This window comes from Pelophylax lessonae (assembly GCF_965119305.1).
Source record: "Pelophylax lessonae genome assembly, chromosome: 8".
NCBI lineage: Eukaryota > Metazoa > Chordata > Amphibia > Anura > Ranidae > Pelophylax > Pelophylax lessonae.
In genome coordinates this window covers 85,763,967-85,787,265 of record NC_138775.1, presented here as the reverse complement: position 1 = coordinate 85,787,265, position 23,299 = coordinate 85,763,967, and the positions used below count along the sequence as shown (strand labels likewise).

At 42.6% G+C, this 23,299-nt stretch overlaps 1 protein-coding gene across 4 annotated transcripts in view; it reads right to left on the bottom strand.

Moving 5' to 3' along the window:
- The window catches only part of PBRM1 (polybromo 1), a 179,058-nt gene that overhangs the window by 42,002 nt on the left and 113,757 nt on the right, over positions 1-23,299 (bottom strand). For 3 of the 4 annotated variants that reach the window (XM_082265485.1, XM_082265487.1, XM_082265486.1), the window contains exons 19-25: positions 18,711-18,868; positions 18,209-18,475; positions 16,467-16,612; positions 13,591-13,748; positions 12,221-12,404; positions 8,641-8,851; positions 4,572-4,773 (exon numbers count right to left, since the gene is read on the bottom strand). In XM_082265485.1, coding sequence (XP_082121611.1) covers positions 4,572-4,773; positions 8,641-8,851; positions 12,221-12,404; positions 13,591-13,748; positions 16,467-16,612; positions 18,209-18,475; positions 18,711-18,868 — 1,326 coding nt within the window. Of the gene's footprint in view, positions 1-4,571; positions 4,774-5,178; positions 5,380-8,640; positions 8,852-12,220; positions 12,405-13,590; positions 13,749-16,466; positions 16,613-18,208; positions 18,476-18,710; positions 18,869-23,299 lie in introns of all 4 variants that reach the window. The other variant, XM_082265488.1, reaches the window with a different exon arrangement.

The window sequence follows — 23,299 nt, the reverse complement described above, 5'->3', positions numbered from 1 at the left end:
CAAGGGATTCACACCACGCAATATAAGACTTCCATGTGCGATAATAGACTTTTCTGGAAGTCGCTTTCCTTGCTTTAATTAAAGTAGGAATAACTGAAGTTGACAATCCTTTGTCCTTCAGCACCTGAGTCTCAATAGCCAGGCCGTTAAAGCCAGCGATTGTAAAGCAGGATGGAAGATCGGTCCCCGAGACCGCAGATCCTCCCTGAGAGGAAGTCTCCAAGGAGCGTCCGCGACCAGCCTGCCCAAGTCGGCGTACCCGGGTCGACGAGGCCAGTCCGGAGCTACCAGGATAACTGGAATTCCCTCCACCTCTATCCTGCGAAGAAGTTTCGGCAGCAACTTGAGAGGAGGGAAGACATACAGTAGCGGATACTGTCCCCACGGGGCGACCAGCGTGTCTGCTGCGTCCGCTCGAGGATCTCGGGAGCGGGCTACAAACCTCCGCACCTTCCTGTTGAGCCGAACTGCCAACAGATCCACCCCCGGGGTGCCCCAATGAAGGCACAGCTGGTGAAATACCTCTGGATGAAGAGGCTATACCCCTTGATCCAGAATCTGACGGCTGAGATAATCTGCCTGCCGATATTCCACCCCCAAAGTGAATATCGCGGAGAGAGCCGGAACAACCCGTTCCGCCCAATGAAGAATGCTGGCCACTTCTATGGCCGCCAGGGCACTGTTGGTGCCCCCTTGGTGATTGACATAAGCCACGGCCGTGGCATTGTCCGACTGGATCCAAACCGGGCTGCCCTGAAGCTGCTCGATCCAGTAAATCAGACAAAGTCTGATCGCTCTCAGTTCCAATACATTTATTGGTAACCTGGATTCTATCGGAAGAAATTACTTCCCCTGGCTGAGCATCGGAGACCGAAGCCACCGGACCAGAGACTCCCTGGTCCGCTCGCTCAACCGGATCCGATTGTCCAGAGAATCGGGATTCCGATTCCATTTGAAAAAAATCTCCTTTTGGAGAATTCGGGTATGAGACTGGGCATACGGTACTGCCTCTAAGAAGGCCACCATCAGTCCCAGGATCCTTATCCGAAGGGAAGACCAGTTGACAGACAGTAACATCCGAATCGTTCACTGAATCTTTCGGAGCTTCTCCGTAAGGAGACACACCCTTGCCAGGGATCTCTCCAAAGTTAGGCCCAGATCTGTTCAGATGGATTCCATCTTGAATTCTTGTACCCGGACAAAATGATTGAGTGCTCTTAAGTCCAGAATTGGACGCACCTTGCCCTCCTCTCTGGGTATTGTGAATAGGTTCGAATAGAACCCCTGAAAACGTTCTGCTCAAGGAATGGGAACTACCGCTCCCTGTTGCATCAAGTCCATTACTGCCCCCCGCAAAGCTCTTAAGCGATCCAGGGATAGTCGAATGTTGGAAGGGAAGAATCGCACCGGTAGAAGTGATCGAAACTCGATCTTGTATCCCGACCGTATGACCTTGCGACCCACTTTGTCTGGGATTCTGGAAAGCCATGGATCCGGAAACCGGTGAAGACGTCCCCGCACCCCAGAGATGGGTGGGGGCGCACCTTCAGGCTGTATGGGTCTTATCTTCAGGTTTGGCTGAGCCGGACTTTTGTTTACCCGACCAGCGCCCTTTGAAACCCCCTGCAGGGGCTTTGGAGGGCTTTGCCTTATCGCCCGCCCCAGCGGAACGAACAAACTTTTTATGAGCGGAAACGGAAGGTCCTCGTCTGTTACGAGGTCCTTTACCCTTAGCAGTCTGTGGCAAAAAAGTGCTCTTGCCCCCAGTGAGATCCTTTATAATCTCATCCAAGGTGGCCCCAAACAGGCGATCCCCCTGAAAAGGAAGATTAGCCAAAGCTTTTTTGGAACCCTGATCCGCCGACCAGCACTTTAACCACAACACACGTTTGAGGACAACTGCTGAAACAGATGCACGCCCTAGCAAGGGAGTGGCTTCCAGGGCGGCGTCACAGATGAACTGTAGCCCTTGAATAATCTGCTCTAGCAAATCTGATACTGCCGGGGGGATAGTTCTCCCCTTTATGTCACGGCGTAACAATTTGGTCCATTCTGTCAATGTTTGTGAAACTAAACCAATGGCAACCACTGGCCTAACTGTTGACCCAGGGAAAAAGTGGAGCGGGATTTCGCTTCCACTTTTCGATCCACCGGATCCCTAAAGGATGGAGCGTCCTCCAACAGGATAACAGTGGCTTTATTTAGTCTGGAAATCGGTGAGTCCACCACTGGTGGTACCGTCCATTTTTTAAGGAGGGATTCCTCAAACAGATAGCGCCTAGCAATGCGTTTGGAAATAGCAGGGGTTCGTTTCGGACGATCCCATTCTTCTTTAATTAGATTACCAAAACATTTGGGCAAGGGAAAAACCTTCGCCATTTTGGTAGGCTTGCTGGTACCAAAGGGAATTTCAGTGTCAGCTACCTCTGCCGGTGTAACCTCAAGACTTAAGGTTTCCCGGACAGACATGACTAGTGCGTCCACCAAGGCTTCTTCTTGCGCTATGGCGGAGGCAGAAACGTCCTCCTCACTGTCTGAGGAGACCGTACCCGAGACAGCAGCCCCAGCAGAGGGACCTGCAGCTGCAGTGACAAGCTCAGAATCCGTATCTGAAGTGTCAGATGAAATAGGGGTAGGCAGGGGTCGCTTTCTTGCCCCCCGTCCCTGACAGGCCACCTCCACCCGGGATACCAAAGACTCCAAAACTGCTGATAATGCATCAATCACAGGTGGGGCACTGGAGGGTCCTGCGGCCACCTCGAGGGGATCAGGTGGGGATACATGTGTGGCAGGGTCCATGATTAAGCCAAGACACTTGCCAGCAAACAAACAAACAAAAAATATTTGCAAAGAAAAAAATTTTTTTTTTTTGTAATCCCCCAGCGCAACAGCGCCCCTCAGTGTTACCTGCTTTGGACCCCACAGAGAGAGAGAGAGACCCCAAGGCTCACCACCTGATGCACAGAAGTTTCTATCAACCTGCTCTCAGCGCTGTCTTTTACAGACAGGAAGTCTTTTGGATCCTTTTCCCGGGTAAAGGAGGCGGCTCCGCCCCTTTACACGCCTTCCGGCGCCTCCCATGCTACTCCAAGGTAGCTGGTCACTTCCAAAATGGCCGCCCCCATGCTGGAGACACGAGGCTACGCCAAGATGGCGGCCCCTGTGGAAAGATGGCAGCGGCCTGCGGAAGGTAGTTATCGGCCTGTGCGGCCTGCAGGAGGTGTGCGGCCTGCGGGAGGATGGCGGCCTGCTTGAGGATGGCGGTAGTCCAGGCACAGGCATCAGCCTGTATTGCAACCTTATGTATAAGGTAGGATGCTATCACCTTCTTACATGGCCATCCTAACAGTAATGCCAGCCACTGACTTCAGTCATGGTCCCTTTACAGTGCCCCTCATACAGTGACTTCCGATAGTCAGCTCCCAAACCAAGCCTTCTGGTTCTTATTCACTAAATCACCCTCAAGAGGGGGATCTGTGACGCCTGTTATAGGATAGAGGCGGGATCCAGGATCATGAGGGTCCGATCATCCCAGGGAGGGGCCCGCGTCCACCCACAAACCCGTCAGGGGGAGAGGGGGAACATTTTACTCACCATACCGGAACAGGCGGGCGCCAACTCCTGACAGAACCCCTCTCCACCGAGGTGGGGGGGGCTGTCGACCAATACGGACGCCGTGACTCAGTTTCCAACTGGTCGTCGGTGTCCCGGCGAGACGTTTAACTCGCAGGGTCAGTCCCCGTCCAGTGGGACTATGTCGTGGCCGACCCAGCGCGGAGCTAGGGCCTGCACGCGCTCGTAGGCTGACTGGGGTGACCACTGGATCTCAACATCCAGCCCGTCGCCCAGTTTCAGCATACTTGCTTGAAGATCTCACAGGAACAACTGGAGAAAAAAAGCTGCCTAAAAAATTATTCTAAAAAAAAAATCTTGCCAGGACCAAAGATCCCAGCAAGGAACTTAGGTCCTTACTCCTGACTAGACAGAAAAAAACTGACATCCTGTAGCAGGGAGAGAGAGGATATACCCTCTGGGACTGCCCCTAAGGTGTGGCCAGAACGCTTTCCTTCTGCCTAGTGTCCTACTCCTGTAGAGGGCAGTATAACCCAATTTGATATTAATCAAGAGGACTGCATCTGTCAATGAGCGACAGAGAAAGCTGTATTTTTTACTGAACACATAACCGCATTCACTTGTGTTTTATATCTGCCTGCAGTTTAACATTAGAAGAAAATAATAGAGGCTGCTATTTTGCAACTTCTCATTCTGCAAATACTAGTGGTCTGGTTGTGACACAGAGCCACTAGTTTCAATAAATGGCATCACTGACCCAGAACACGTATGCACATGAGTTTTCTACTTTCCAGACCTGCATACTTGTTCCAGGTCAGTATTGATGCTAGTCACATAGTGTTTGGCAATGAGTGTTTTCAGGAGACGGTGAGCAATCAGCCTACTCTTTACTCTTAGAGATTTGTTTAAATCTTTACGTATGGGTTTATACACTTTGATACCATTTATACATCCAAGATATGTAGAGAGTCAAATTACAAGAGAGATTGATGGTTTACCTTCATAATCTGCTTTCTTTGTGGCCTCCAGATTCCGCCACTCTGTTCCTACCAAACGACTGAGTTCGCCAAAAGAGTAGTCTGGATGCTGAGCTTTTATCACAGCTCTCATTTCACTACTAAAAAGGATGTAACCACTCATGTTAATCTTCCTTTTCCCTCCTTCTTTCTTGGTGCTGTTCTTGCCAGACTTTGGCGTCGACTAGAAGGGATGTAAATGTTAAATAATTCTTTTTCAGAAGTAGGTAGGGTGAGCCTTTGTTTGGACATAGATTACAGTTATTGGAACCCAGTGCAGAAAAAAAAAAAAAAACATTCTGGTGGCTGCTGTACACACCAGCAGTCTTACACTATCCATTGTTAGAGAGTGGACAGCTTTGGTATGGTTCTATGTTAGATGAGATCTAGGCAATGAAACATACAAGGAAAATAAAAAGCTAGGAAGACACTCAGCAGATACGCAAGCACAGCCACGTCAAAGCAGCAATACCACGCCATTCACCCTCCCCACCCCAGAAAGAAGAGATAACTATCCCACTAAGTATGGAAAAAAATACTAGATACGGAAAAATAACAGCATCCCTGAACTTGGCTCTTCAAAATTTACCTTTCCGTTGTCTACTACTGGTTTGGGCAATTTGCTGTCCACTGTCTCCCCTGGGTCGCCATCTTGCTTTTGTCTGTCACTGGGTTTTTCAATGGGCTCTGCTACGTTCCCCTTTTGCGTCAATGAGGAAGGGGAGGGCAGCCTGACCTCTGCCGTCAGGTCGTCGGTGCATCGGGGGGAGCTTGAAAGCGCGGCGGCGGCCTGATTTAGTGTTTTAAAACACCAATTGTAAAGGATTAACAAAAAAAATAAAATAAAAAACAAAACTTTCTGGTTCAACGTTGTCTTGCATTTGGTAAATTAAAAAAAAACTCTTAGTTCAGACAGGAATGTCATGAGCTATGAGACAGCATATATACGTGGTATTGCTGCTTTACTTTATTCTGTCCAAGCGGCAAAGCCTCCATATATTGAGGTTTATTCTACATTAAACATGGTGCCTCACATAAAAGGCTATTAGATGAGCAGAAAGCATGCTGCATCACACAGAAAATGGAAAAGCCTTTATGCTTTCTAATGGCTATTTATGCCTATGTTCTAAGAAAGAATGATTATTTTTAGGCATAGCGTTCCTTTGCTCTGATCAAATATTAATATAAGTAATCAATCAAACCTAGCCTTTGCAAAAACAGAATATACACGTCTCGAGCATACCTAACATGATGGCCTGTACCTAAAAAGTTTTTCTGTATTAAATATTCTGAAATGTATGCTTGAAGCTGCAATTACAGAGACAGATGGAAGTATCAAGTGTATTAAACAGAACCCGTCAGGAGAGCGCTACAAATACATTTTTTTTAAAGTTGCATGCTCACAAGTTGCCATCTTTGTGTCACTATTTACAGTCATAGGTGGTATAGGAAATACCTCTTGCTACTCAATCAGCTTCCAGCTGTCAATTCTGCAGTCCGGCACTTAAAGTAAAACATAGATTCTGACTGGTTGCTATAGCAACAAGAAAATGCTCAGCTAACATACTTTTATAATGCCAGGACCATAATGATTAACTAACCAGCATGCAGTCAGTGAGTTTCTGGTCAGTGGTACACTAAGGGGCATTTTTTAAAATCAGCAAATGTGACTTGCACCAAACATTCACTTGTCATGAGTTATTTAAAACACATGCACTTGGAATATTCACCTGCAGTGATAATGTAATGAATTTAAGATTCACTGCTTTATAAATAGGGCCCTAGGTAATGAAGCAAAGAGCATATTTAAGGCCCCAGAGCTCCCATTTTTTATGAATACATCTATTCATGTCTGACGTGGACAGGGAGGAGCTTGTTTTACAAAAATGGCAGAAATTTACATAAAGTACTTTGTATATTTGTGACAAGTTCAAGCTTTTTTTAATTGCATTTCAAACTTGAGGTGTGTAGGTTTGATGACCTTCCTAAAAGCTTTAAAAAAAAAAAGTTCTAACATGAAGGAGGTCTATTTCTAAAAATAAAAAAAATTGCTGTATGAATGTCGCAAGCATGAATAACCACTGTATTGTATCTAATACGTTTCAGTTTTTTTTTTTTTGTTTTTTTTATTAAGGGCTTGTTTTACTGCATTTTGAAATGTTACAAATAAGAACACACATGTTCAATAAATTGTAGCAGTCAAGATATTTATAACAGGATTGTACGCTCAGTACCAGACCGTGCTTAAAAGACATGAAAGATGCGCAACTGGTGCAGGGTATGACCATAACGCATTTGTACATGCATCCTTCCACAATACTGCAATGTTACAATAAAGTAATTTGCTATTTGCACTTTTAGCAGTGTCAACTATTTTGCCATCTACCGCAATACACCCAATAGGATGCAGGGAAAATGGGAGAGGGTGAACAAAAGAGCCATATGTCATTGTGGCTGATGTTGTTACCCACCCCGTTTTTTGGGTGGCCTCAGTCATGTATCTCAGCGTAAAAAGTATTTAATATGATCGTCACCTCCATCTAGTGATTGAGGTCCCCTGATCGAGGCATTTCAGGAAAATAAAACTTATGGCCACTACCTGGAGCTGACGGTCATAAGAAATAAACATATTAGACACAATATGGCAATTAGTCGTGGCAGCTGTGCAAATGTGTGACATTTTTAACCTATTTTTTTTTTTTTTTAAAAAGACCCCTTAAAGTTTGACCAGTACACTGAAATGATGTACTTTTACAGAAATTCTGTAGTAACAGTTTCTGAATTTTAAGCAGGATAAAGATAACCTACAGTAGTGGTGATAGACGCTACCCTTCTTAACTTATAGAGTTAGTCTATATGTTAGAGTCTAGTGTCTGAAGTATACACTGGCCTCACAGTAATATTCTGAGAGATTTGAGTGATGTAAACAGAAGTGTAAGTGGCCTTCCTCCTCTATCCCCCACTTACTTTATTTTTGCTTTCATAGGGCCAGACTCTAAGGTAGAGACTATAAAGAAGATCACATTAAGACAACCCATGTATATAAAATGGTGGTCTATAAAGAGTCTGAAAGTAGGACGTGTTGTATTCCTGTCTTGCAAAGACTTGATTTTGAAAGATAAGATCAAATCAAGTGTGCAGCAGAGATCAATGATGTCAAATCAGCTTCCTCCATGTCTTACAGAAGGTGTGGAACAGAGGAATGGGAAGAAGCACCAATGCCCACATACACAAAGTTTTACCATGACTTGGTACATATACTACCGCTTTCGTCTGACTATAGCTGTGACCAATATGAAAGGTATCTTGGCAAAATAGGGTTAGATTTTTCTATATATCTGCGTTTTAAAAGCTTTTTAAAGTTTTTTTAAAAAAAAAAAAAAAACAAAAACATGACAGAAAGGAAGGCTTACACACCTTGTATCTATTCAAGAACATGAGATATGTCATCACCCTATTCAAGGTAGGCTTCCCTCAAATAATGGAAAGGGTACTTTTGGTTTTTAAAAATGTAAACAGAATGGTAGTATGATACTGTATTACTGTATCCAATAAATACATATTTTAACTAAATAAAACCAAGAAGGGTCACATGTTGGGGGGTGGGATGGGTGCTGGGAATAAACAATCACATAGCAAGCAGAAGTTGGTATTATAAGTGGGCATTTCACTGTGCTATATTTGCTGTTGGTCCCATAGCCCAGATCTTCTTTTTGGTCACACTAGTTATAAATAGCATTGATACATCTTGCCAACCTACTGTATATTCCATAGTTAAGATCTTAGACTTTGTCCATTTTCAATGAGAGAGCAGCAGACAAAACACAATCAATTACCTGCACAATGAGTAAACAGGGGGCACAAAACATAGAACCATATCACTTCCTTTTAAAAATGTAAGTCCACTTTTAGACCCTGGAGGACAAACATATGTTAAACCTAGGCTAAAAATTAACTCATTCTGGACATTACTTCAAAAGGATCTATTTAACTTCTAGAAAGCTCTATACATTTATCAGCAAAGGATTCCCCTAACATTGCTTTCTGTTACCTGGGGGGGAGTGTATGGCATGAGATCTAATTCACCAGACATGGGCGTTTGGAGTTGTGGGAGAGACGGGGCCTCCAAGATCTCACCCTCCTCTTCTCCCATATCTTCAATTTCTTCATCACCTCCTTCCAACTCCGCAAACTTCGCCTCTAACTCCTGGATCTTTTTTTCCAGGAGGGGAGATGGTTCTTTCTGAGGAACAATAGGTTTTCTACAAAAAAGGAAATACCTAATCAAAGACATATTTTTGCTACTTTAAAACTAATGGTAGTTTCACTTTGCCAACCAGGTTAGAAACAACTGTACGTCTGGGTTTACATATATGTGGGTCCAGTTACGGTGCAGACTCCAGTGCGGTTTGCATTTAGCAGTTTAAGTGCAAATTTGACACTGAAATTGCACCTGAACTGGACTGGAAAACACATAGGACCCTAGGGCTGGGCGATAAATCGATTTTTTAGTTTGAAACTATTTTTTTTTTTTTTAAACTCGAGTTTTTTTTAAAATACTTTTTCCTGCCTTGTGCAGCCACCGAACTCCCCAGTAACGGACCTGCGGGGCAGGCGGTGTGTCTGTATAGGCCGGGGCTGCGGCGCGCTGTAATAGGTAAAGTCTCCCCGGCCTGGATGTGACGTCAGCTGCCGGGAGAGGAAGCGGGCGGTGCGTCTGTACAGGCCAGGGGCTGTGATAGGATAGGTGCCTATCCTATCACAGCCCCTGGCCTGTACAGACGCACCGCCCGCTTCCTCTCCCGGCAGCTGATGTCACATCCAGGCCGGGGAGACTTTACCTATCACAGCGCGCTTCCGGTGATGGGAGTCTCAAGTGCGCATGAGCACAAGACATTATCTTGGTTTGGTAAACTTATAACACATAGCGGGCAGTTGAATGAGAGGAGGCGGGGCTGAGGTTGGACGGAAGACACCGCCGCGTCATCTGCAGAGCTGAATAGAGGAGGCGGGACGGAGGTGCGGCCGTGTAATAAATGCAGGACTTTAGCGACTCCTTGTTTTATTATCTTTAGCAATTATCGTATTATTTATCCTTAGGATTTCATAACATTTAGTATTTCTATAATACAAAATAAGAAATACTAAGTGTAATGAAATCCTAAGGATAAATAATACGATAATTACTAAAGATAATAAAACAGAAGGAGTCGCTTAAGCCCTGCATTTATTACACGGCCGCACCTCCATCCCGCCTCCTCCGCCAGCTCTGCATATGTGCCTCCGTCCCTAATGTCTCGATGACGCGGCGGTGTCATCCGTCCTCCGTCGCACTTCAGCCCCGCCTCCTCTCAATCAGCTGTCCGCTCTCTGCTATAATTTTTCCAAACCTCGAAAAATGTCTTCTGTGCATGCGCACGGACAACTCCTATCAGCTGTTTTGTGATGCTCTGTCACCGGAAGTGACGAGGTCCGATTTTTTCACGGGTCCGACAAAATTTTACAACACCGGCCTGTACAGACGCACCGCCCGCCCCGCAGCTGACGTCACATCCAGGCCGGGGAGGCTGTACCTATCACAGCGCGCCGCAGCCCCAGCCTGTACAGACGCACCGCCCGCCGTTACTGGGGAGTTTGGTGGCTGCACAAGGCAGAAAAAAAGTATTGTAGAAAAAACTCGAGTTTGAAAAAAAAAAAAAAGTTTAAAAGTCAAACAAAAAAAAGGTGGCTGGTTACTGTGGACTCGTTCTCTGGACTGTACCTATCACAGCCCCTGTACAGACGCACCGCCCGCAGCTGACGTCACATCCAGGCGTGGCGGTAGTCCGTCAGAGTCAGACACACATATACAGCGCTTCTCCTTCTCCTCAGTCCTCCCTCCAGACTCTGCAGTCATTATTTAAGTGCATTGGAAAAAAAAAATCGAAAATCGAATCGCAACTCGAATTTTTCTTTAAAAATCGAAGATTTTTTTTTTTTAGGCAAAATCGCCCAGCCCTATAGGACCCTATTTAATTTGCACCGCACTTGGCCCGTATGTATGTGAACCGGCTCCATGGAAAGCTGGTCTAGTTCACATCATATGCAAATTGGATGTGGTTCAAAATGTGAGTCACACAGAATCAAATGACAAGAAAATAATATATTCAATGATTCCCGTTCTCACCAATGCGACTCCGTCCGCATGGTGCAATTCTGGAAAAGGTTCCTGTGATACTTTGGTGCGATATACATTGTGACTTGATCCCACAGATTATGCAAAAACACAGCCAAGTAGCATCAAAGACGCACTGAAAATCATAGCAAATTTGCATTGCAGTAGTGTGAACTGAGCTTAACGCAGACCTACCATCAAAAACACTTACACATTACTTAGCATGCATGTACTTCACATAAGAAATAAAACTTGTCCAAGTTCAACCTTCAGGGTAATGCTCCCCAAACCACAACCAATCCCCCCCCCCCACACAATTTTTATACTTTGCAATTGTTTGTAGTACAATGATTTTCCTACTTAAAATGTATATTTTCAAGTTAACTTTTGTACCTGCAATGTCAGAGTTGTAATTGAAAATATTTACTAAAAAATGATGGGAAAAAAACGTTTTTAGGTTTCTTTTTAAAATCTCGGAGAGATCACAATACACCCCCTGACAGTGTCTTTATCTGCTTTTCTCTCCAGATGAATTTTATAGAAATGTAACAAAATATAAAATCACCAGCTAATAAAAAAAAACACACCAAACTACTATACTTCCCCTTGCAAGGGTATATAAGGTTTACGACAATAAATTAGGTTTTATTTAATGCCTTAAAAATTTTTACTCAACCCAGGGCCCTGCATTTACTATATATGGCCCCCAGGAGTACACAGAACATGGAAATGCAATAGTTTTAGTAAATATAAACTGCTAAATACCTTTTTTTCATCAGCAGTTAGAGCAGTCTTGTGACTCCTATCAGTGTCTGGTTATAGCTTGTAGGCGGAGTTTTAATTCTGCTCTGATTATCCTATGAGGCTGCATGACCCCTGACCCTTTGGACAGTGCTGACTGGCCCTGTGCTGATCACATGCACTCTCCCAAGAAAAGAAAAAAAAAACTCTAGCAATGCACACCAAATGGAGCATGTGCAGCGTGTCCCTGTTCTAGCAGGAGATGGTTAGGAGACAGTGGAAGAAGGGGAGGAACAGAGAAGACTGGATCAAACAGCCTTTTTACACAATGCGGAGGATTAACCCCTTAGGTTGCACAGTGAGTATAACAAGCATGCTTTACTGTATATACAGACTGATTTTACTGTTGTGGGTTAAGTAAAACTTCTTTGCAATTAACATAAGCACCAACTTATCTTCAAGTTTGGTACTTTAAAGCCCAGATCCATGATTTTTGTGACCCCCTACCCTGCAAATTAGTTGGTCAGAATTTTCTTGGACTTCACTAGCGTCATGTTTTCTTTAGGTTAGTGACTCAAAAATATTAAGCCAAAAATGGCCAGGCAACTAACATTTCCAGAAGGTCCACAGTGGCAGCCTCCATATTTCTGTCCGCACAGGATGCTTAACACCACAAAGAATATATGAGGTGAAACAGTATAATGAACAGTATGGTACAAGTTTTATTTTACTTTACCTGAAATAATAAATTTCGTCATCCACAACTTTTGCAGACAATGAAAATCTTTTCAGCCCCTTAAACCTCTTCATTTGCTTGTCACTCTCATTATACCGACTTTCACAAAGCAATACATCATTTTCAGGGATTTCAGTTGGGCGACAAGACAGAAAATCCTTGAATGATAACACTGCACACTTTCCTGCAAGACACATCACCAGTAGTACAGTGTTTAGCCAAACTGTCTTACTTCAAAGCACATGGTATAACCCAGATCAAAATGTCAACATCATTAAAGAAACCATTTCCTAGTGGAGCAACAGTGTTCAGTCGCTTCAACTATAAAAACACTAGATGGGACTAGAATCGTTTGAAGAATATATTTTTAAAGTTCAATATTGAATAATTTTTAGTTCTTCAGGCTGCTGTCCACAATCTATTTTGGAAACCGCATAATGCACAGAAAATGATAGTAAAATGTAGATGTTGAGTTGCTTTTGGTACACCATTCCAAAATCTAAATCTCAACGCTGGTCATTTATTTTAGCTTTGCATAAAAAAGGGACAATTGAAAATACCCGTCAGGTTCTTAAGGTCTGTCTGTGGTTACATTTTACCTTATTTCCGGTACAAAGGAAATAATATTTTTTTTTGTATTTTCCATAAAATCTTTTTTTTTGAAGTCTGAGGGCCTGGTGGTGACCCAAATTAGGATAAATAATATAGATAATAACAGCTGAAGGCAAACGGCTACCTTTTAAGCAGAGCTCTACCCTCCTTCCCCTCTTCTCTTTAAAAAATTGGGGGGGGGGTTTGGGGGGGTTGGGGAGCAGGTACCTGGTTTTGACAGGTTTTTCAAGAGAAGGGGGGAGGAGGAGGATAGAGCTCCTAATTTGGAGCATTGGGCCCTCAGACTTCAAGAAAAAGATTTTATGGTAAATACAAAAAAAAAAAAAAATCTTATTTCCACCAGGTGATCCGGGTGGAAGTTTTCCTAGTCCCCATCCCCGTCCCTAGGCAGCTTCCTAGGATGCTCTGTAAAATGTAAGATTTTCCCTTACTTTCTGCGCCAATGACAGGGTTACATACTACAATTAAAACCCACACCACCATTTACTTTGTCCCAAAAATGCATCAAAGAACGAACAGTCAGAAAATGAATAGTAGACTCCAGGACAAATACTGTTTTTTATAAAACATCATAACCAATTCCATAGAGTTCGGTGGTTTCTCTCAATATTCTTTTTCTATTTGACTATATACATTTGTGTAGTTCAAATGACTTAAAAAAAAAAAAAAAAATATAAGAACACACTCAAAACAGAATACATCCTACTTTTTGATCTTTCTAAAAAAGAAAAAAAAAAAAAAAAAAAAAAAACACACACCTAAAATGCAGGCCATTGGACAGGTTTCTTCCAAGTTACTTAAGAACACTTCCTTCTTGTAGAACATTTTAGTTGGCTCATGAATGGTCTCCTCAGGATGAATAAATATTGGTCCAAAGAAATAGGCTGCTCCATCACGAAGCCACATTTTCTCTATCCTGATCAAAAAATTACAGAGTAATATGAAATGGTCAATGCAGTGCACAAACCTTAGGGGTCACAAAAGAGAAACAACATTCACAACACTAAATTGAACCAGGAAAATGGTATGGACATTTACAAGAATCTGGGAAACCAATTCTTGAGATTACTGCGTTGTGCTTAACCGCTTGTTGCCAAATCATGTACCTGGTACGTACAACTTCAAATGGTCAACTTTGAAGTTCAGCTGCAGGCATCACCCCACTACCGTTTTTTAGAGTCGACGGTCGGCTCTCTTGTAATAGCAATCAGAGTGGCTAACTAGCCACTCAATTGCTATTACAAGAAGTGGGAGGGGACACCCCCTCCCAGTGCCTTCTGCGGCTCTCCCGTCCCACCGGCAGACATGAGCTACCAGCCGTCAAGTCCGCCAGCTGGCCGGAGACCCATAAAAAAACAGAATGGGCTTTGAATGGGTCTCCGCTATCGTAACTTGGAAGTGGTGAAATTACATAACTTACTGGCTGTCAATGGCGCCCTTTTTTGAAGACTCAAAAGTATTCAAAATCGCTGATCTTGTCACTTTGAACGCTTTCAAGTGCAAAAGGAGGGATCTTATTGACCTAGATCCCTCCATAAAGAGTACCTGTCACGTGCCTATTACTTACATAGTCCATCAACAAGACAATAGTCCATCCAGTTCAACCTTGGTAGGTGTATATGAGTGTCAGTGTCCAGAATTATTTCCCATATCTCTGTATGTTGTGTTCTTTAAGATGCACATCCAAGAGTCTTTTAAAAATATCAATACTTCCCGCTGACACCACCAATTGTGGAAAAGAGTTCCACATCCTTATCGTCCTGACAGTGACAGTGAAAAACCCCCTGTGCAGCTTGAGGTTAAACCGCTTCTTCTCCAATCTCATTGTGTGGCCCTATGCCCTCTTACACTCCCTGAGACTGAATAGCTTTTATCCTATGCCTGGGATCACCATTGAGGTATTTGTAAATCGCTATCATGTCCCCTTCTCACGCGTCTCTTCTCCAGGAAGAATCAATTTAGTGCTGGTAGTCGTTCCTCATAATTGAGGTCCTACGATCCCCTTATTAATTTTGTTGCCCTTCTTTGGACTCTCTCCAGTTCCGGCACATTCCTTCTCAGGTGAACAGAACTAGACGGTTTTACAATTTATGTTGGTCCTGAATGCTGTCACAATGAGGTTTACATTCCATGTGACCGCAATAAAAGTGATAAAAACATTTTTTTTTTTAAAGCAAAAGTGTAAAAATGTTTTAAAGGTTCCCTGTCCCCCTGTGCTAGCACACAAAGGCAAAATAATGCGTTGGTCCTGCATGCATGCAAACAGTGATCGACCTACACATGTGGGTATCGCCACGAACATCAGATTATAGGCAGTAATTCTAGCACTAGATTCTCCTCTTTAGATTATTAAGTGGTAACCTGTAAAGACATTTAAAGTGGCGCCTATGTTTGGAAATTTGTCGCTACTGCGTATTGTGTTTTTTTTTTTATTTAAATTTTTTAAAAGTTTTTTTAAAAAACGAGCAAGGCAGAGCTCTGATCCTTGAAATCTTCTGAAATCAAGGGTCAGAGCTGTGTCATGCCAAATAGTTAAACTGTGGGGTCCCTGAGCCAGTGCAAATGCTCTGAACTAGAAATCTTATCTTGCAAACAATCATAAAATGAATTGCGATTTTATTGCATCCATGACATTCTCAAACACTATATCAAAATACCACACCCATTTTTGTTCAAAATGTAATATTTTGGTTCAAATTCCAATCATCACTCAAATATTATGTTAAAATTCCTGGACAGAAAAGAAGATGGAGTTGCTCCGTACAAATAAAAAAAAAAAAAAAAAAAAGACTATTTACTGAGATGTATACATATGACAGCAATACATTTTATTACAAACCAAGGGTCATATATAGACATATACTGTGTATGTGTATATTAGACATATAATAGAAATATTTTACAATAGATACAGTATATATTTGACATACTGTATATTACATTCACAGATGCTTGACCAATCTCCAACAGTCCTAATAAATGATGTTCTAACACATTTCCTGGAGCAAAAGACACTTCTTCAAAGAAAATGGGTGAGATCTCATTTGCTCAAGGCTGGGGTCCCCTCCAAGTAACATCTGTGTATTAAAATGCCTTCCTAAGATAAAAACGGATGACAAAATCTCCAAAGCACTGTGTGCCTTAGATCCCCTGCAAAAATGCCACTGACATGTATTGGACCATGCAGGTGCTGGATACACTGGGTTCCAGTATGAGAGATAAAAGTGGAATCTCAAACAGGAAATGCATCAAGATCATCATCAATTACCACTTTCTAAAGTTTTTTTTACAAGTATCTGTGAAGGTAAAGTTCAAGATCATTATGATTCTTAGTTTGCAATACAAAGATCATTACTGGGATAGGTTTTATTCATAGTGAAGTGCTATATTGACAACAGAGGTGATATCTCTGCAAATTGTCATTTTAGATACTGAGTCGAATACTCTATGTAAGATCTTTTTAGTTGTGAATAAGAGATATACAAAAACACTTTTTAAAAAAAAATAAAATTCTGTGCCTTGTTTTAAATATTTCTTCTTCAACATTTTAACATTACAGTACAGACACAATTAAAGTCCCAATTCATCTTATGAATATTTGAACAAATCTCTACAATAGTGAAGAGGTTCTTACCTGCCCACTCTTGGCCTAACAAGACCATGAGACTTGATGAACACACAATCCCCAACTTTCAACCACATTTCATTGTAACGAAGCTGCTCATAGTAATGGCAACCAGGTTCCCCATTGGGCATGTCAACTGCAACATCTTCTTTTTCCTAAGAAAACAAAACAAAACTTTTTTTTTTATATCCCAGGACAAAAAAAAAAAAAAAAAAAAAATCGTCAACCCTCCCCCACTCTACAGAAGAAAGGTATTTTTCTTGCTGTGTGCATTTAAGTGAAATCACTTTTTGTCCTGGTGATCAGGTCTAAAGGAAATCTCCCAAACATGCACAAAGGCAGCAGAAAGACCTGACAGAGGTTTGAACAGTTTACAAAAACACACTTTTGTAAAACAAGAACGGGTTTAATAAAAAAACGCTAACAGCCAACACACTGTACAACAGGGCTCGACAAACCCGGGCGCCAGGTCGCATTTGCGACTAGAATTAGCGACCTGGCGCCTGGGGTGCCCTGCATAGGGTGTCCTGTCCCTTTTGAGCCCCCCACCTTCTCCTCGAGTGCACGGACTTCCGCGCTGTCCAAAAATTGAGGCCCCGGCTTTTCGGCCTTCTTCTGTGAGATGAGAAAGGCTTGGGCAACTGGCGCCCTCTTGTGGTGGCCGGGAATAATGCATGTTCTTAATGCCTTTCCATCTCCTTCCAAAGAGGAAATGAAAGGAAAGTTTTTTTAAGGCTTCATCTCTCTGTCCAGTTACCTTTGCTTAAAGGTAAGTGGACAGGGAGTATGGTTATTATTATTAATTTATTTTTTAAATGTAAAAAAAATAAATAATTTTTTCTTTTTTTTTTTAATTATTAAAAAAAAGTTTTTTTTTCCAATTCTTATTAAAAAAAAAAAAATTGAGAGATAGATATATATATATATATCTTTTTTTTTTTTTTTTCCTCATCGCCGTGCCACAGCCGAAGGCCCCTTTCACACGGGCTGTCTGATCAAGTCCGCCTGTCAGTTTTTCAGGCAGACCTGATCGGACCCTTCAGTCTCCTCTATGAAGCAGTAATCTGCCGCCATCTGATCCTGTCCGCCAAAAACAGGATCATCTATCCATCCCGTTGATCGGATCAGATGGCATCGGATGGAAAGAGACAGTCTGTTTCCATCCAATTGCGCTATAGAAGAGAGTGGAGTTCTAGTCGTATTTATTTGTAAATTTAGTATCCGTTTTATTAAATAAAGCTTGGTTGTAAGCCCCGGTTCACACTTATGCGATGCGGGAAGGCTGCGAATTCGCAGCATGTTCCCGCATCGCAAGCGCGCCCCTGGCAGTTCACACTGCCATATGCGATACGCTGGGGGTGTCAATGTAATCTTAATGAAACCCCCAGTTTGATCGCATATCGCAGTGCGATCTTGCAGTTCGCACAGGATCGGATCGCACAAATGTGAACCGCTGTGCAATCCGATCCTGATGGGGCTGAAAAAAAGGGTCCTGAGCGTCTTTGCTGCGGGTGCGGTGCAAATTTAGCCATACAAAGTGTATGGCTAAACTCGCACCGCACAGCCGATCGCATGTAATGAAGGAGCAGTGCGCTCCGATATTACATGCGATCGCCGCAGCCGCATGAGTGTGAACCGGCACTTAGTTTAAAAAAAAAAAAACTGGCTCCTAACTTTTTTAGCTGGCTCCTAGATTTCAGGCAAATTTGTCAAGCCCTGCTGTACAAACAGTTTGGGTATAAGAAACAAACCTTCTCCAAGCAGATAGCATTGTCCTCTTCCTTCATTTCCTCTGTGCTCTCAGCTGGTGGCTCTTCTTCCTCTTTAGTTTTTAGTGCAAACACAGAAGCCACTCGCACCACAGGCAGAGGCAAATCCCGAGGCTTAAACCGGACTGAACTGATGGGCATGGTCCATAGCTTAATCTTTTTGAAGGATTTCGTTTTGGCGGAATACCGCGACTCGCACACGTACACATCCTCATCTCTGAAGTTTTCAGGACACAGCTTAAAATATTCCTGCATAAGTTCAGCAAAACAAATAAAATCATTGACAGTCCAGGGAAAATTATGTAGCAAGCCAACACTCCTGCTCTACATACTTGTTCAGGGTCAGTGACCCAGAAAGAACCAAAGCCTGAAGACTGGCATTGATAGTCAGAGAACTAGCATTGTCAAAAATGTAATGCCAGCCTACAGGTTTCTCTTCTCATCATCAAATAGTATTACACTATACAAGCAAGATTTTACTTACCTTAACAAACATGACAACACATTTGCCAAGAATTTTATTCACAGGGACTTTGTTGTAGTAGTCACTCTTGAAGACCTCCTTCTCTAAAAATTTCCGAGTGGCGAGATGAAATGTTTCCTTGGGCCGATAGAACCAGCAGCCATACAACCATTTCTCACCTGCAAAAAAATGCCAAGGTTACAATCAACATTTAACAATGTACAGTATTCTGCATGAAATCAATCCAGATGACAGATGAGTACAACTCCCAAGCACAAACAAAAATCATCTTTGCAACATGCATAATAAAATTTCATACTATTGCATTGCGGTGTGTAAGAAATTTACATAAAAAATACAATCATTCAATTTTAATTATGATGTACACAGAATGATTGAAGCTGAACTCCCGGAAACTTTATAAGTCTCCCTTGCAGTGGGGCTGCAACCAAACAGCAAAGGTTAACTGCTTGTTTAATCAACGGGAAGAAGAGAAGCGCATTTAAATACCCAATTTTTAGCTCCCCCCACACTCCAGCAGTGGACTGTCCCTCGACATCATCATTAAGTCCAAAGTAAGACCATGGACCCCGCATTGGTCTTGATGATGTCAGGACCTTAGACCACCAAAGAGTGGGGAAGAAAATGCTACGGGGACTGGTCTAGCAGCGTGAAGGACCTGGTAAATCATCTTTTCTGTGATCCCTACACATAAACAAGCCATTAATCCTTGCAGTGCAGGTGAGGTCCTACTGTAAGTGATAATTTTAAAGTTTTCTGGAGTTCAGCTTTGAGTATACCATACTAGTGGTACCCAGTCTCTGTGTAAATGACAGAAGAGATGGGAACCCTTAAAAACCTATAGAACTTTTGCAATGGTTACCCTACGGCTGCCTTTGCCAATGTATATACCTCCACATCTGAAGTCAAATTTTTTTAAAATGTATATTGCTAAGAAGTACTGGGGGTGTGCTTTAATAATGCCTCTAATATAGGCTTATCCCTTAAGACTAAAAGTTTATATTCCTGCATAAGCCCATCTGCGACTGGTACTCCTTAACCACTTAAGCCCCTGAAGATTTTACCCCCTTCCTGACCAGGGCCTATTTTGCGATTCGGCACTGCGTGACTTTAACGGACAATTGCACGGTCGTGCGACGCTGTACCCAAATGAAATTGACGTCCTTTTTTCCCCACAGAGCTTTCTTTTGGTGGTATTTGATCACCTGTGGGATTTTTTGATCATGCGCTATAAACAAAAAAAGAGCGACAATTTTGCAAAAATAACAATATTTTTCACATTTTTTTATATTAACCGCTTCCATACAGAGCAGTTAGACACCCTTCCTGCCCAGACCAATTTTCAGCTTTCAGCACTCTCACACTTTGATTGACAATTGCTCAGTCATGCTACACTATAACCAAACAAAATTTTTGTCATTTTTTTCACACAAATAGAGCTTTCTTTTGGTGGTATTTGATCACAACTGGGGTTTTTTTTTTTCGCGATATATGCAAAAAAAGAGCAAAAATTTTGAAAAAAAACCACTTTTTTTTAGTTTCAATTATGACATTTTGCAAAAAATAAATTTTTCTTCATACATTTGGGCCAAAATGTATACTGCTACATGTCTCTGGTAAAATTAACCCAAATTAGTGTATATTATTTAGTCTGTGTGAAAGTTATTGAGTCTAGAAGCTATGGTACCAATTACTGAAAATTGATCACACCAGATGTACTGACTGCCTATCTCCTTTCTTGAGGCCCTGAAATGTCAGGACAGTACAAATACCCCCAAATGACCCCTTTTTGTAAAGTAGACAGTCCAAGGTATTTAGTAAGAGGCACGGTGAGTTTTTTGAAGTTGTAATTTTTTCCCACAATTCTTGGGAAAATGAAGAAAAAAATTTTTTCTTTTTTTTCCCACAAAGTTGTCAATTTATAAGCTATTTCTAACACATAGCATGTACACAGCAAAAATTACACCCAAAAATACATTCTGCTACTCCTTCCGAGTATGGCGATACCACATGTGTGAGACTTTTACACAGCCTGGCCACAAAAAGAGACTCCACGTCCAAGAAGCACATTCAGGCGTTCTAGGAGCATAAATACACATAAAACTTTCTTACTACCCATCACACTTTTCAAGGCCCTAGAGCTCCAATACAATGGAAAAGTCCACAAAATTACCCCATTTTGGAAAGCAAACACTCCAACGTATATTCTATGAGGCATTATGGGTCGTTTGAACATATCATTTTTTTCCACAGGTTTTTGGAAAATGTGGGAAAAAAATGAAAACTTTTTTTTTTTTTACACAAAGTTGTCAATTTATAGGATATTCCTAACACATAGCATGTACATAGCAAAAATGACACCCCAAAATACATTCTGCCACTCCTCCTGAGTATGGCAATACCACATGTGTGAGACTTTTTCACAGCCTAGCCATATAGAGGGGCCTAACATCCAAGGAGCATCATCATGCATCCTAGCCACTTGCCTAGGCCTATTTTTGACATTTGGTGTTTACAAGCTAAAATCAGTTGTTTTGCTAGAAAACTGCTTAGAACCCCCAAACATTATATATTTTTTTTAGCAGAGACCCTAGAGAATAAAATGGAGATTATTGCAATATTTTTTATCACACCGTATTTGCGTAGCGGTCTTCCAAACGCAATTTTTTTGGAAAAAATTCACTTTTTTTAATTAAAAAATAAGAAACCAGTAAAGTTAGCCCAATTTTTTTCCATAATGTGAAAGATAATGTTACGCCGAGTAAATAGATACCCAACATGTCATGTTTCAAAATTGCGCACGCTCACGGAATGGTGACAAACTTTGGTACTTAAAAATCCCCATAGGCGACAATTTAAAAATTTCTACAGGTTGCCATCTTTGAGTTACAGAGGAGGTCTAGGGCTCAAATTATTCCCCTTGCTCTAACGATCGCGGCGATACCTCACATGTGTGGTTTGAACACCGTTTACATATGTGGGCGGGGTTTCTGTATGCATTCGCTTCTGCGCGCGAGCTAACGGGGACAGGGCGCTTTAATTTTTTTTTTTTTTAACTATTTATTTTATTTATTATTTTTTATTTTTACACCGTTTAAAAAAAAAAAAAAAAATTGATCATTTTTATTTCTATTAAAAGAAATGTAAATATTCCTCGTAATAGAAATAGGCACGACAGGACCTCTTTTTTGTGAGATCTGGGGTCAAAAAGTCCTCAGATCTCACAAGTACACTAAAAGATAGAAAAAAAAAATAAAAAATAATTATAATATAAAATGAAAAAAAAAAAAAAAAAAAAAAAAAAAAAGGACCTTTAAACCGGTTGCTAGGCAACAACATTTTCCGTAGCTCCGGTCCTCCAAGACCATAGAGTCAAGTGAGGGCAAGCTTGCCCTCACTCGACATCCTGTCTGTGAGGATTCGGGACCAGATCGTTTTCCCCGCTGCCGGCGGGTCCGGTAAGCGGGGAAAAGGACCGGAACGCGTCGGGAGGGGGGGGAGCCTCTTCCGCCATCCCGGAAGGGTGATCCCACGGCGAATCCGCCGCTGGGACCACCCTTATCGGAAAGCCAACCGTCCACCGTTTAAAAAAATACCAGGGTTATGGCAGCTATCTGCTGCCATAACACCGGTATTTAGGTTTAAACGGACGACGTATATAAACCTTTTTGGACTTGGACATGGTGGCTGTATGAAGGGCGACAGGTACTCGGGTACTTTGTTGGGCAGGTGACAGGTACTCTGGTACTGATGAGCAGGTGGCAGGTACTCGGGTACTCCGATAGGCAGGTGACAGGTACTCGGGTACTCTGATGGGCAGGTGACAGGCAGGTGATAGGTACTGATGAGTAGTACTCACTGACTGATAGGTGATAGGTGATACTGTACTGATGGGTACTGATGATCAGTACTGATACGTGATAGGTACTGATGAGTACTGATGAGTAGTGATGGGTACTGATGAGCAGGCGGCAAGTACTTGGGTACTTCAGGCGTCAGGTACTCTGATGAGCAGGTGGAAGGTACTCGGGTACTCTGATGGGTAGGTGACAGGTACTCAGGTACTCTGATGACGGGTACTCCGTTGACAGGTACTCAAAGTACCCGAGTACCTGTCATCAGAGTACCCGAGTACCCGTCATCAGAGTACCCGAGTACCTGTCATCAGAGTACCCGAGTACCTGTCATCAGAGTACCCGAGTACCCGTCATCAGAGTACCCGAGTACCCGTCATCAGAGTACCCGAGTACCCGTCATCAGAGTACCCGAGTACCTGTCATCAGAGTACCCGAGTACCTGTCAAAGTACCCGAGTACCCGTCATCAGAGTACCCGAGTACCTGTCATCAGAGTACCCGAGTACCTGTCATCAGAGTACCCGAGTACCTGTCATCAGAGTACCCGAGTACCTGTTATCAGAGTACCCGAGTACCCGTCAGAGTACCCGAGTACCTGTCATCAGAGTATCCGTCATCAGAGTACCTGAGTACCTGTCATCAGAGTACCCGAATACCTGTCACCAGCCCATCAGAGTACCCGAGTACCTGTCATCTGAGTACCTGATGACAGGTACTCGGGTACTTTGATGGG